Genomic DNA, 15,759 nt, shown 5'->3' with positions numbered 1-15,759 from the left:
TCTGATTGGTTGCTAGGGGCAACTAGGCCAGTTTCACTTTACACCATGTTTGATCAATCTCCGATTTATCATGTCAGCAAAACATTATAAAGTGTAAAACTATGGCAGCAATGTGTATTTAAAGGAATCCTCCATGTCCTGGGTTTAATCTGCTGCAAATTCAATGTCGACCTTTGTCAAGGGCTGCAAAATAAGTGTCTGTAAATAACAAGAAACACAAGACTTAAAAAAAAAAAAAAAAAAAAAAAAAAGCATGACGGATGGATGGATGGGGGTGGGGGGCAGTCGATCTGATGATCATCGGCAGGGAATATATATAACATATTTATTTTAAAAAAACAATAAAATTATATATACTGTAAAAAAAATAAAATAAATATATATATATATATATATATACATATACATACATATACATATACATATATATATATATATATATATATATATATATATATACATACACACACACGCACACACACATCTATGTTTTAGTTTATAGACCGACAAGTCCCCAGCAGTTCCCTATCACACCCCACCCTAAATCAGACCCCTAATAACCCAGCCCCCTTTGTCTTATGATCAGAAACCTGTAAATGTGCTCCGGCCCCTGATATGAGCGTTGGGCCCCCCGGGCTGTGATCACAGGGCCAGCACCCATCATTTACACACAGAAAGCAGCATACACCAGAGGATCTGTGCACACAATGCAAGCAGAAGCCGGCACAAAGACCAAACAACACGCCGTCCTTAACCCCTTCATCCCTGCACACATTCTGCATAACTACATAATAGGGTAAAGACCGAGGGATCCGCTTTTTTTCCATTACTTCTAAATGCAAAGTCACATCCGTCTATTAAACCCACCATTATGGCATTTGGTGCACTTTATAGCGTCTGAGCGTTCCTGCATGAATAATACATGGAAGGGATTGAGGCTGGTTAGGTTGTGTCCCTGCCCAGACTCTATGAAGCAGATGAACACAGACCTAGTGTGTGTATATGTATGTATATATATATATATATATATATATATATATATATATATATATATATACACACTCCCATTGTCCAGCATCCAGTCAACACCTAAAAATGTATATTACTCAATGCTCGACTGTAAAGGGTGATGCATTCACAGTGACTAGTCCCATGAAGAAGGAATACTGTGTTGGAGCATGTATAGATATAGGAGCATGTGTTCTTTACATTAGTCTGGACTCTATCGTGACCAAACCAATGGACTAAATGCTACTGCTCTAATGTGTCAATAAGGGGTCAATAGATGTGTGCTGAGTCAGCACATCAGAAACACTGCCCGCCCTGATTCTCAGTAGTCAAGTTTGTCATATGACATCATCCGCCTTTTCTGATTGGCTGAGAAGGTACATAAATGATTTTACATCCTGATGTTATTTAGCGTGGGCAATGGTGGTCCCCGACCTGATGCTTTACAGCTGTTGCAAAACTACAATTCCCATGATGGGCATCACAGGAATTGTAGTTTTGCAAGAGCTGGAAAACACCAAGTTGGGGAACACAGTTCTAATGCAGGGATGGGAAACCTGCCACTCTACAGCTGTTGCAAAACTACAACTCCCATCATGCCTGGGCAACCAAGGTTTTAGCTTCAGCTGTTTAGGTATGATGGGAAATGTAGTTTTGCAACAGCTGTTGGGCCTAAGGTGCCCTAACCCCGTTCTATGTAATGGATTATAGAGTATTTGGACACTCTACCATCAATGAAGCTTTCTTGGCTTGTGAACATCAGTCATTGCTACTTTTTGGTTCCTGCTTTTTGGTGGCTTTTCCTGATTTTTTTTTCTCATTCTAGTGTAAATGACTATAGGCGTTTTTTTATTTTTGGCATTGTATCCCCTTTGTTTTGTTTCATTAAAAGTCATGTGGTATAAAGGGAATAAACACCAGTACAAAACACCAAGATGGGTCCCCACCCATGAAAGTCTATGGGAGGTAAAATGGCACTATCCCTTGAAGAAAAGAAAAATAACAAATCAAAAAAGGCAATGCGATCTACAAAAATCTATGAATTTTATTTCTTAGTGCATGTACCAGGATATTTGTCCATATACTGTGACGTACCTCCGGAGTTTTCATATAGTTTAATAGACTGAACATAGTCTACTTGTGACTACACACAAATACAATGTATATCAGCATAAAGTAGTCCAAATGCAGCCATAAGGAGACAGATTTTGGTCTATTGAGCCCTATGGGCAAGTTGTGTTATGCATTTGACTACCTTCTTGCTGTTGTGTGTCGTACATATACAACGTATGGAGGATTTCTGATGAGAACATACCCTTATTTCCTGGGGAATACAAGCATTTACTATAGTAGTCATATTAGGAAAGTTGTTCAAGGTTGAAAGATCTTAGTCAACACCACAGATGTCCATTAACCTTTTCAAAGGTCACTGCCAGCAGTATGACCCTGCAACTTGTCCAATGGGAACCTAAGGTCTCCGACTAGAGATGGGCGCAACTGGAAAGAGTCAGATCGTTCACCATTTCAATACCGTTGGCTAAAGAAGTTGGATGCAGCCCTAGGTAATCCTGGAAAACATAAATACAGCAATATGTCTAGATCCAGGTCTTCCAGGATTCCTTTGGACGACATCCACCTTCTTTATCCACCAGTATTCAAATGCCGAACAATCAGACTTGAGCTTGTTCCAGTTGCGCTTATCTCTAGTCTCCATCAGAGAGTCTAAAAGTGTTTCTCGACCTGAGGCCCCTCAGCTCCAGAGTTACAGTTTTGCAACAGCTGTAAGGCAGAGAGTGGTAAGGGCATGATGGGAAATGTAGTTTTGCAACAGCTGTAAGGCAGAAAGTGGCCAGGGCATGATGGGAAATGTAGTTTTGCAACAGCTGTAAGACAGAGAGTGGCCAGGGCATGATGGAAAATGTAGTTTTGCAACAGCTGTAAGGCAGAGAGTTTCCAGGGCATGATGGGAAATGTAGTTTTGCAACAGCTGTAAGGCAGAGAGTTGCCAGAGCATGATGAGAAATGTAGTTTTGCAGCAGCTGTAGCCCCACAGGTTGGGCAACACTGATCTACAACTTCACTATGACTATGAACAAGGAGAACATCATTAGAGGTTGCGTCTTCAGACCTCACTGCTGGACACCATACATCTACTCATTGCATTTGACACTTGAAGACATCTGATTCCAAGTCCTGAGATACTGAAGTCCCCCTCCAAGAGGTCTTGGTAATCCATATAGACATACTGGAGGAAATGATCAAAGTCTGTTGTGTTGTCGGCCAGCCCACTGGTACGGGTCAGGATCCATGCAGGGGACGCTATAGACTGCACTACCATCTAGGTCAGGCTCCAGTAGTATTAACAATTCAGAAGTCATCATTCATCGGTTCCTGGAATTCCTCCTTTCTTTCCTACACATAGACTCATGGCCGCTAATTCATTCTGGATGTTGAGATGACCTCAGTTTCCACATCTTGCTGCAATAGGTTGCGATCCACTGTTCTAAACTAAATCCATATGTGCGAGCTGGAAACTGCCCACGCTGACGGATTGTCTATCATACAGTCAATACTGGTCTACAACTCAAGCTGTCATCCAACTTTCTGGGAAGCAGGACTTGCTGGGAGTTGTAGTTTGGCAGGTAAGGACAGGCACGGGGTGTGGAGTGCTTCTACTGCCCTCTCCCCTGCTTCCCAACAGCTGCAAATCTATAACTCCCATCATGTCCTGACAATCCCCTGCTTTACAGCTGTTGCAAAGCTACAACTTCCATCAAGGCCTGACATTCCCCTTTTTTACAGGTCTTACAAAACTACAACTCCCATCATGCCCTGACGATCACCTGCTTAACAGCTCCTGCACAACTACAACTCCCATCATACTCTGACAGCTGGATGGATAGGTATTGTAGTTTTGCAACAGCTGGTGGACCACAGGTTAGGGAACAATGGTCTACATTATAGAACACTTTCTACCCAATATAAATTTTCTTTATGAAGAACATGTCAAAAAGTATTGTTTGAATTCATCACAAGACACCTGCCCTAAGCCATATCCAAGGGGTGTAACTAGAATTTATGGGGACCCAAAGCAATACAGGATGGGCTCTCACAACCTAACTATAGAAAGGCATAAGCATACGACCCTATATGATGCTTATATGTTGTACTATAAAGATTATATAAGAAAAATTTTCAATACGAAAATTGAAACAGAAAAGCATAAATAGCAATAATTCCAGGTATAAATAATGCCGCCATACAGCATAGCATCCACATAGTAGTGCTACATGGCAGAAAGCCACCAACTTGTTCATCCCTACTAAAGCTATGTTCTTGCGCCTGATTGTGCCCTTAGCAATATAAGAGGGGGGCCTCACCACCTGATGAATGTGAACGTGACCTCATACATCCAAAATTGTGCAGCAACATCCATAACAAACCAGGAAGCTGAGCTATGGGGAGATGTTTGACAAGAGTCCAGGTCGTCAGAAAGGCGGTCAGGCTTTAATACGGACCCAAACAAGACTATGTTTGACACTGACCACATGCCTTAAGAACTGTAACATTTGCCCGGGAAGCTGAGCTATAGGGTGATGTTTGACACGGACCATCATCATGAGGACTAGCTCTCATTTTGTCTTCTTATTTTATTCCTCAGTTTTGGTAATAAAAATCTTTGATAACTCTCTGATGGGAGGACCTTGTCAAACAGACCCTCATATCTCAGCTTCCTGCTCCTGTGCTTGACATAGCGGGAAGCAGGAATGGGATGATGCCAGTCATATCGGAATTTTAGGATGTGGAATGAAGTTGGTTTAATTAGATTAAATATATGCTAGATAATTGATTATACAATGCACATACTAGATGATTGATAGGTAGATGACTATGTATATACTCAGCACAGCTGGTGTGGTATATACATTATGTACATAGTATCTCCAGCTATATATACATGTGCCCCATATGCAGCACACTATATGGTAGATGACTATGTATATACTATGCACAGCTGGTGTGGTATATACATTATGTACACAGTCATATGCAGCACACTATATGGTAGAGAGTATGTATATACTATGAACAGCTGGTGTGGTATATACATTATGTACATACTATATCCAGCTATATACATGTGCCCCCATATGCAGCACACTATATGATAGATAGATAGATAGATAGATAGATAGATAGATAGATAGATAGACAGATGATAGATAGATAGATAGATAGATAGATAGATAGATAGATAGATAGATATGTATACACTGCTGATGTGGTATTTACTCTGTGTATATCCAGCTATATACATACATGTGCAGAACACACTATATGGTAGAGAGTATGTATATACTATGCACAGCTGGTGTGGTATATACATTATGTACATACTATATCCAGCTATATACATGTGCCCCCATATGCAGCACACTATATGATAGATAGATAGATAGATAGATAGATAGATAGATAGATAGATAGCTATGTATACACTGCTGATGTGGTATATACTCTGTGTATATCCAGCTATATACATACATACATGTGCAGAACACACTATATGATATAAATATAATTCTATATATACTATGCACAGCTGGTGTGGTGTATACACTGAATATAGCCATTTCTATATACACACATAGAGGCATATATTATTCTGTATATACTATGCACAGCTGGTGTAGTGTATACAGATATATATATATATATATATATATATATACACACACACATACACAGTATACACACATTAGATACATAGCTGGTGTGGTATATACACTGTATACAGAGATAGATAGATAGATAGATAGATAGATAGATAGATAGATAGATAGATAGATAGATAGATAGATAGGTAGCTGGTGTGTATACACACATGGGCCCCCTGTATATGCAGCACACACTCTATATGGTAAATAGATATATATACTATTTTGTATATACTATTCACAGCTGGTGTGCTGTATACACTATATATATATATATATATATATATATATATATATATATATATATACTGCCATCTGTACATGCAGCACACACTATATAATAGATATAGATCATTCTGTATGTGGTGTATACACTGTATATACAGCCATATATACACACATGTGCCTCTGTATGTGGTGTATACACTGTATATACAGCCATATATACACACATGTGCCCCTGTATATGATGCAGCCCACACCTATACATCACACACAGCACTGACACATCACACTATAGGGATCAGCCATAGGGATCACATCCTTCTCACCGGAATCGGGGGGAATCCTTGATACATTCTTCGAAATCCACGGTCATGGCTGCGGGCGGCTCCGGTGCTCAGTGCATTGCAGGCGGCAGGATGCGGGAGCAGCAGGGATGTGCAGCCGGGAGCACGGGAGGAGGATGCACGGAGGATCAGGAGGACACGGGGCGATGCTGCTGCTGCTGCTGCATAGGAACAACGACAAGATCCCAACAATAGAGCACCAATCCAACGATCAGGACTGCAGATCCCGGTGACACCGGAGGATCAGAGCGCTCAGTGCCGGAGACTGCGCTCCCTCCCCGGGATCCGAGCGTGACTCCTACTGCCGGCTACCAGCCCAGCCTGTCACAGCCAGGGAGCGTCTGCAAACTCACCCGCTGCCTGTCAAAGTCAGGGAGCGTCTACAAACTAACACACCTCGTGTCACAGCGAGGGAGCGTCTACCAATTCACCCGCAGACTGTCATAGTCAGGGAGCATCTACAAACTAACATACACCTTAGCACAGCTAGGGAGCGTCTACAAACTAACGCGCACACTGTCAAAGTCAGGGAGAGTCTACAAACTAACATACAGTCTGTCAAAGTCAAGGAGCGTCTACAAATGTATTCACAGCCATATAATTTCACATCAAAAAAATAAAAAAATCATTCCTGTGGAATTTATTCCAAGGCTAGATGATGATACGTGGCAGGCGGTAACATAGCCCATAGAATCAAAAGTGGCACAAAGCAATGGTGGCCAATACTGCAATTGACCGATACAACGTTGTAGCGCCACATGCCATGGCAACGCGTCCAGTCAAAATAGCGATGGTGGTCGCACTGTTTAGGACTCCTGCTTCCTGTTGTGAAGTAGAAACGTGCAGGTTAAATGTAAACAAATTCACTATTATTACCGCTCATCTCTAGTGGGCCACCACTCACACTCATGGAGTCCTAGTCTTAAAGGGGTATCTGCATCTGGAACCTGCACCAGTCTTGAGATCGAGGGCCCACAGCTCCCTATGGCCTGGCCACGGTCAGGAAGCCAAAAACAATCAGTTGTTTTAAGTAGTTTTCACAACTCACACTGACGGTATTGGGAATTGTGTAAACAGAGAAGCTCACCGTGTCAATGATCTATAAGTTACAGAAATTACGTAGCTCACGCTTTTATGCTGTGTACACCCCTCCCATCAACCTCTATGGCAGCAATGGGAAACCTTTGGCCCTTCAGTTGTTGCAAAACTACAATTCCCATCATGCCTGGCTGTCCAGGCACGATGGGAATTGTAGTTTTGCAACAGCTGGAGGGCCGTTGGTTCCCAGTCCCTGCTTTATAGGATTTGAATAAAACAACACACTTGGTTTCCACCTTTTCATCTTTGGTCATGGCGTCCAGGGTAGAGGATACCAGTGGTCCCTTGATCTTGATAAATATGACAGATGGAATACACTTTTAAGAAAAAAAAATTTAGGAGACTCCAAAGGCAACACCTGCCTAAGATTGCCACCAGGGTTCCCCTATAAAGAATTTATACAGGCTAGAGATGAGCAAACCTTGAGCCAGTTTGGGTTCATCCAAACCAAAACTTTCGTATTTGAATATTGGTGGCTGAAGAAATAGGATGCAGCCCTAGGAAGTCTTGAAAAACATGCATACAGCAAAACACAGCAATCACTGAGCTCAGGGAGATAAAAATCAATAGTGAAATAATTAGTGAAAAAAAAAAATATCTATGAAGTACTCACTCAAGAGTCTCCATTGATGTATTGCCCCCTATAAATTTCAATATGTGGGACTTAAGGAGCTACCCTTTAGGGTGGTGTGGTGCTCTCCCAATCTGAAGGCACCCCTTGGCAACAGGCCAGGGATATCTGGCTATTCTAGTGTTTTGAGACTCACAACTGAGGCCCCACTGAACCTTTTCCCCTCACATATTTAAATTTATAGGGGGCAATGGATCAATGGAGACTCTTAAGTGAGTACTTCATAGATATTTTTTTTTTTCACTAATCTCCCTGAGTTTTATTGGTCTATTTTTCATTGCCCCCACTAGCCAGAATCCTGCTCCATACTGATGAGGGGCAAATGCCCTGAAACAGCTGTCTGTGGATGGATGCCTGCCTTGGTAAACCCTTGTCATGTAGCTATACTTGCAACAGAGTTAGACTTTGACACAAAAGGGGCCACCCTAGTGTTTCCCTATTGATGTTCCAATACTCGCAACCAAGTGGGACTTAAGGGGCTTACTATCAGGGTGGTTTGGTGATCTTCCTATCTTACAGGCTTCAGGACACATACATTTAGGCTAGTATCCCCTAGATACGATTACCCACTCTAGATATTATACATGAAACATAGTGGAGACACAGAGAGATGCTGGGCCTAATTGGATCTAGCAAGAATATGCCACTATGGTGTAATGCATAATTGTGGGCGTAGGTGTGATGGGTATAGTATGGGCATATGTAATGGGAGGTTAAAACAAACCCTTGACCCCTTTCAACTACAGGAGTTGAATACCATAGCAGAGCAGGGAGCTATCAGCTTTGTGGCATATACTTGTGCTGTAAATGATGACCCTTGCTATTGCACCAGTGTGTATGTGTACCATGCTGCTGCCATCACAGGCCATAGTCCACAATAGGCCTGTAGCTTATACAGCACTGCTACTTATGGCAGTGGGGTTAGGTGAGTTACAATTTTATTTGTTTTCATCTTTACTATGTGGAGATTCTTTGGTGTGACCAGGTAAGGGCTGACAATGTATACCAGTCATATAATGGAGCTGCCTTCAAACAACACTGATCTTCCACAGTCTAAATGTTATCAGTTTCTGTAAGTGAGACATGTGGCACAAGGTCATTAGGGGGTAATATCAAGGTCATTATTTACATCATTTTTTTAGGTGTTGGGTATGTCATATTATAATCTCATTTACACACCACCACCTTCTTGAAGAAGTATTATTGGACTCCACCTGCATGAAAAAAGTAGGCTAATATAACTATGGTACAATATTCTTCAGAAATGGCCACAATATCTCTTAGTGTGGCAAATCGATGTTCTGAGTTATTCTTAATATACAAGGCTATACAAGGCCATACACTGCACACACTGCAAATAGGAGATCCTGCTCCCCTATGTCTCTATAGCCCACCCTTTTAGGACATTATAGAACAATATTGCGCAGTGTAAGCTGTGAATGAAACCATTGGGTGACATATATCACTTAAGTTTACAGCAGCTTCTTTGTGTCTTTCTTTGCCTTTGTATCGCTTTGAATTGAAAGAATGAAAGAGGAATATGATATATTAGATTTATTTTTTTGTGTATTCACTTGGCACAACGTTTATGGTCATTTAAACATACATATCAGTTCTGCCCAGTTTGTTGGGATGGGAGGTGACAGTCTGTCTCTCTATTGCGCCATTGTTTAGTTAAATAAAAACAACCGCAAAGCTCATAAAACTTGATTGATTAAAACACTATCACACAGTGTAACTTCTGCATACCCTTATAGTCACATCTAGTACAGTCAAGGTATGTGTGAGCATCACATAGGACCACAAGAGGGCAGTGTTACAGGTCATGCAGTACACTGATCATCATGGCAGTTGTTGATCTGTTACATGCATCTCATATAGGACCTTATACTGAAAATGTGACTTTGTGGATAAGTTTACATGGCATATGTTTCAAGTGTATATTCCCACATGCATTCCTTATCAGAATACACATGTAAACTGTATGTAATATGCCTCCCTTTAAAGGGAATATGCACTGAATTTCCTATTGTGAACTGCGGACACAGTATTTTTTAAATACACATGACTTATTCTGCACATATCCAATATGAAAAATGCTTCATAGCCGCATCCAGCACCATGGAAATATCCACAGCAACAGAGATCGAAATACAAGGCACTAATGCGAAGAGTTCACGTTTTATAAATGCTCATTGCTCACCTTACAGTCTTGTTAATCTAAATACGGCACATGGTAATTTACTTTCAGGATGAGTGTATACTTACCTTTTACCAAGTAAATTGCTCCATGCCATATTCAGATTTACAAGACTCTAAGGTGAGTTCTATACACTACTCACAAAATGTTAGGGATATTTGGCCTGCGTGGGAAATATATGGAAAAAGTTCCCACTAGAGTGATATTATCTCATGAAATTATGGCATTTACTTACAGGCAGCAACGGTCATTTCCTCATCTCATATGATTTTTTGAAACCAGTGGTGGGTATACCCCAACAACGTCACAGTTTCAAGGTTTTCTGTGGGATTCAGGTCTGAAGAAGGTTCCGGCCACTCCATGTGAGGTCCCCCATTCTCCAGCAGCCAATCTCCTATGATGCTGCGACCTTGATAAGCTGGAGCATTGTCCTCCATGAATTTGATATTAGGCCTGTATTGTTCATGCAGAGGCACAATGACTGCATTAATGATGTTATATGTATGTCATGGTATCATTCACAAATTGTAAAAGAGTTCTTTATTGGCTAGACAAACCTGCCCACATTGTAACACCACCACTACCATAGCCAACCGTGGTTGATGCATAGCGCTATTCTTGATGTCTCCAATAGAGATGATCACAACGAGTCTGATCTGATTGTTCAGCATTTGAATACCAGTGGCGGAAGAAGTTGGCTGCAGTTGGCTGGGTAAAACTAATATGCAGGAGAATAGGATTCTTGCCACACCCCTCCCTCCGCCCTCCAGCTGCTGATTGACAGCTGACTGCCTATACACAGCATGGAGAGATAACTGCCAATCAGCAGCTGGTGGGCTGAGTTTTCTGCTTCTCATGAATATCCAGGACTACTTGGCTCATGCACATACTAGAGAGGACTACTTATTGTCCATGTTATTCAGGAGGATATCTTTGGATCAGTTGCACAGAACAATGTAAGTGATATATCATTCTGCTCAGCTTCTCTGTCACTAGTATATGCTACTCTTATATAGGACAGCATAATCCTACTGACAGAGTCTTTAAATGCTGAAAAATCTTGGGTTGTGCTCATCTCTATTGGAGACATTAAGAAGAGTGTTATGCATCAACCATTGTTGCCTTTGGTGATGGTGGTGTTATACATCTTTGCAGGTCGGACATGTGTAGTTGAACAATTGTTAACACGCTTACAGAAATGGCACAGTATTTCAACTTCTTTTGCATTTCAATAGTCTCCTTTTGCATGCCCCAGGTTGGACCAGGCATCAGCTAGCCAACAAGTTGTAAGTATAAGAAAGTGTTGCCTGCACTTCTTTGGTCAGCCAAAAGAGAAGGAGGAACAAAGTGACAGCTAGATGCTATATATCTGGGGTGCCAATATGTGATCGGCTTGAAGAGGTACTCCAGTGAATTTTTTTTGTTTCAAATCAACTGGTCAAGAAAGTGCCATAGATTTGTAATTTACTTCTATTTAAAATCTCAGGTCTCCCAGTACTTATCAGCTGCTGTATGTCCTGCAGGAAGCGGTGTATTCTTTCCAGTCTGACACAGTGCTTTCTGTTGCCACCTCTGTCCATGTCAGGAACTGTCAAGAGCTGTAGGAAATTCCCATAGAAAACCTCTCCTGCTCTCCAGACTGGAAAGAATTCACCACTTCCTGCAAGACATACAGCAGCTGATAAGCACCAGAAGACTGGCAATTTTTAAATAGAAGTAAATTACAAATCTTTGGCACTTTCTAGCACCAGTTGATTTGAAAGATTTTTTTTTTTTTGCTGAAGTACCCCTCTAAGAGTAGTATGAACTTCTTCAGTCACCACTAATCAAATGCAGAGTGTTTGGGTTCCCACAAACCCAAGTGTGCTGGGGGTTCGCTCATCAGTTTCTGGTGTACCCCTTTACTTGCCCGCTGTCTGATCTGTTCCTATTTTTTCCCCTATGTTCTTGTAACATTTTATTCTGTTTTCCACGTTCTGGGCTCGCCTGCCCGTCACCGACACAAACATAATTCTCTAGAAGAAATCTTGGCCAGTTTATAAACATCCCATCCGTTCTGTTTAATAAGACCACATAGAAAGCTTTACTAAGTATCAAAACATCGCAGTTTTGTTGGGAAACATTTCTCTTCTGACTTCCATGTATCATTTTTTTGCAATTTTTCCTTGGCGGTGATCCAGATTTGTTCAGATCGTTCCTAGCAGTAGTTGCTGCTATAACAGGGTGAGAACTCCAGATCTTCAGCAGATCTTCATCTACTGTGTCCCCCTGCGGCCCCCGCTCCCGTCCTGTGTCCCCCTGCAGCCCCCGCTCCCATCCTGTGTCCCCCTGCGGCCCCCGCTCCCGTCCTGTGTCCCCCTGCGGCCCCCGCTCCCGTCCTGTGTCCCCCTGCGGCCCTCGCTCCCGTCCTGTTTCCCCCTGCGGCCCCCGCTCCCGTCCTGTGTCCCCCTGCGGCCCCCGCTCCCGTCCTGTGTCCCCCTGCGGCCCCCGCTCCCGTCCTGTGTCCCCCTGCGGCCCCCGCTCCCGTCCTGTGTCCCCCTGCGGCCCTCGCTCCCGTCCTGTTTCCCCCTGCGGCCCCCGCTCCCGTCCTGTGTCCCCCTGCGGCCTCCGCTCCCGTCCTGTGTCCCCCTGCGGCCCCCGCTCCCGTCCTGTGTCCCCCTGCCGCCCCCTCCCCATATAGTGTCCCCAACAATAGCCCCCCCCATAGTGTCCCGAGCAGCAGCCCCCCATATAGTGCCCCCAGCAGCCCCCCCATATAGTGTCCCCAGCAACAGCCCCCCGATATAGTGTCCCCCCAGGGTCAATCCCCCCCACACCCCCTCAGTGTGCCAGCCCCCCCCCCCATGTGTCAGAGGCCCCTGTGAAGCCTTCCCCCCAACCTCATGACCTGCGGGGCCCCGACAGGACAGAGCAGGAACCAGGACAGGTGAGATTACCCCCAGAGAACTACAACCCCCACTATGTCCTTCTAACTGTTCATAATGGGAGTTGTAGTTTTGCAGCCTGTGGACATTCAAGATGCTGAACTGCAACTCCCATCATGCCCTATTGACGGTTCATAGTGGGGGTTGAAGTTCTGCAACGGATTAGAGGTTGACATAGTATAGGAGGGGGGAGGCAGTGGCACAGTAGAACTACATCTCCCAGCATGGTGTGTGGTAATATACAGGACTACATCTCCCAGCATGGTGTGTGGTAATATACAGGACTACATCTCCCAGCATGGTGTGTGGTAATATACAGGACTACATCTCCCCGCATAGTGTGGGGTAATATGCAGGACTACATCTCCCAGCATGGTGTGTGGTAATATGCAGGACTACATCTCCCAGCATGGTGTGTGGTAATATGCAGGACTACATCTCCCAGCATGGTCTGTGGTAATATACAGGACTACATCTCCCAGCATGGTGTGTGTGGTAATATACAGGACTACATCCCCAGCATGGTGTGTGATAATATACGTAATATACAGGACTACATCTCCCAGCATGGTGTGTGGGGTAATATACAGGACTACATCCCCAGCATGGTGTGTGATAATATACAGGACTACATCTCCCAGCATGGTGTGTGGTAATATGCAGGACTACATCTCCCAGCATGGTGTGTGGTAATATACAGGACTACATCTCCCAGCATGATGTGTGGGGTAATATACAGGACTACATCTCCCAGCATGGTGTGTGGGGTAATATACAGGACTACATCCCCAGCATGGTGTGTGATAATATACAGGACTACATCTCCCAGCATGGTGTGTGGTGATATGCAGGACTACATCTCCCAGCATGGTGTGTGTGTGGTAATATACAGGACTACATCTCCCAGCATGGTGTGTGTGGGGTAATATACAGGACTACATCTCTCATCATGGTGTGTGGTAATATACAGGACTACATCTCCCAGCATGATGTGTCGTAATATACAGGACTACATCTCCCAGCATGGTGTGTGGTAATATGCAGGACTACATCTCCCAGCATGGTGTGTGGTAATATACAGGACTATATCTCTCAGCATGGTGTGTGGGGTAATATACAGGACTACATCTCCCAGCATAGTGTGGGGTAATATACAGGACTACATCTCCCAGCATAGTGTGTGGTAATATACAGGACTACATCTCCCAGCATGCTGTGTGGGGTAATATACAGGACTACATCTCCCAGCATGGTGTGGGGTAATATACAGGACTACATCTCCCAGCATGGTGTGGGGTAATATACAGGACTACATCTCCCAGCATGGTGTGTGGTAATATAAAGGACTACATCTCCCAGCATGGTGTGTGGTAATATACAGGACTACATCTCCCAGCATGGTGTGTGGTAATATACAGGACTACATCTCCCAGCATGCTGTGTGGGGTAATATACAGGACTACATCTCCCAGCATGGTGTGTGGTAATATACAGGACTACATCTCCCAGCATGGTGTGTGGTAATATAAAGGACTACATCTCCCAGCATGGTGTGTGGTAATATACAGGACTACATCTCCCAGCATGCTGTGTGGGGTAATATACAGGACTACATCTCCCAGCATGGTGTGTGGTAATATACAGGACTACATCTCCCAGCATGGTGTGTGGTAATATACAGGACTACATCTCCCAGCATGGTGTGTGGTAACATACAGGACTACATCTCCCAGCATAGTGTGGGGTAATATACAGGACTACATCTCCCAGCATAGTGTGGGGTAATATACAGGACTATATCTCCCAGCATAGTGTGGGGTAATATACAGGACTACATCTCCCAGCATAGTGTGGGGTAATATACAGGACTACATCTCCCAGCATGGTGTGGGGTAATATACAGGACTACATCTCCCCGCATAGTGTGGGGTAATATACAGGACTACATCTCCCAGCATGGTGTGTGGTAATATACAGGACTACATCTCCCAGCATGGTGTGTGGTAATATACAGGACTACATCTCCCAGCATGGTGTGTGGTAATATACAGGACTACATCTCCCAGCATGGTGTGTGATAATATGTAGGACTACATCTCCCAGCATGGTGTGTGGTAATATGTAGGACTACATCTCCCAGCATGGTGTGTGGTACTATACAGGACTACTCTCAGCATGGTGTGTGTGTGGTAATATACAGGACTACATCTCCCAGCATGGTGTGTGTGGGCAGTGTCGGACTGGAGTCCTTGGGCCCACCAGGGGAAATCATTCTTGGGGCCCACCCTTCTGCCACCATACTTATCTATGGTAACATTAATAAGGGTCCAGTAACACGGCGTGATATGGGGCAGTGTAGGGCTGCAAACGATTGCTAATCAGCAGGGCAGGATTATATAGAGATGTGCGGCCAACAACGATTTTTACAGCCGCACAAAAGATCAAATCAGCCAACTATCGGCCATTTGCTCGCTTGTCAGCTGATCTCTGGCACTTTTACATGGGGCTTCCTAGGAGCGCTTGTTACCGATAATTGCCCGCTGTAATTGGGCTATAAGACAATTTTCTTTGCATGATAACACTGTATACTACTGTATGCTACCAATAGCAC

The 15,759-nt window shown here is 43.6% G+C and overlaps 1 protein-coding gene across 5 annotated transcripts in view; it reads right to left on the bottom strand.

Annotated features, from left to right (window-relative positions):
* The window catches only part of ACAP3 (ArfGAP with coiled-coil, ankyrin repeat and PH domains 3), a 129,982-nt gene extending 123,353 nt beyond the window's left edge, over positions 1–6,629 (bottom strand). For all 5 annotated transcript variants that reach the window (XM_069948760.1, XM_069948763.1, XM_069948764.1 and 2 more), the window contains exon 1: positions 6,278–6,629. In XM_069948760.1, coding sequence (XP_069804861.1) covers positions 6,278–6,324 — 47 coding nt within the window. In that variant the 5' untranslated portion in view covers positions 6,325–6,629. The remainder of the gene's footprint in view (positions 1–6,277) is intronic.
* Positions 6,630–15,759: the final 9,130 nt, after the last annotated feature.

The sequence above is a fragment of the Dendropsophus ebraccatus genome, chromosome 12, assembly GCF_027789765.1.
Source record: "Dendropsophus ebraccatus isolate aDenEbr1 chromosome 12, aDenEbr1.pat, whole genome shotgun sequence".
NCBI classification, from domain to species: Eukaryota; Metazoa; Chordata; class Amphibia; order Anura; family Hylidae; genus Dendropsophus; species Dendropsophus ebraccatus.
Note: the sequence above shows the minus strand (reverse complement) of the source record. Positions and strands in the feature narration are given on the sequence as shown.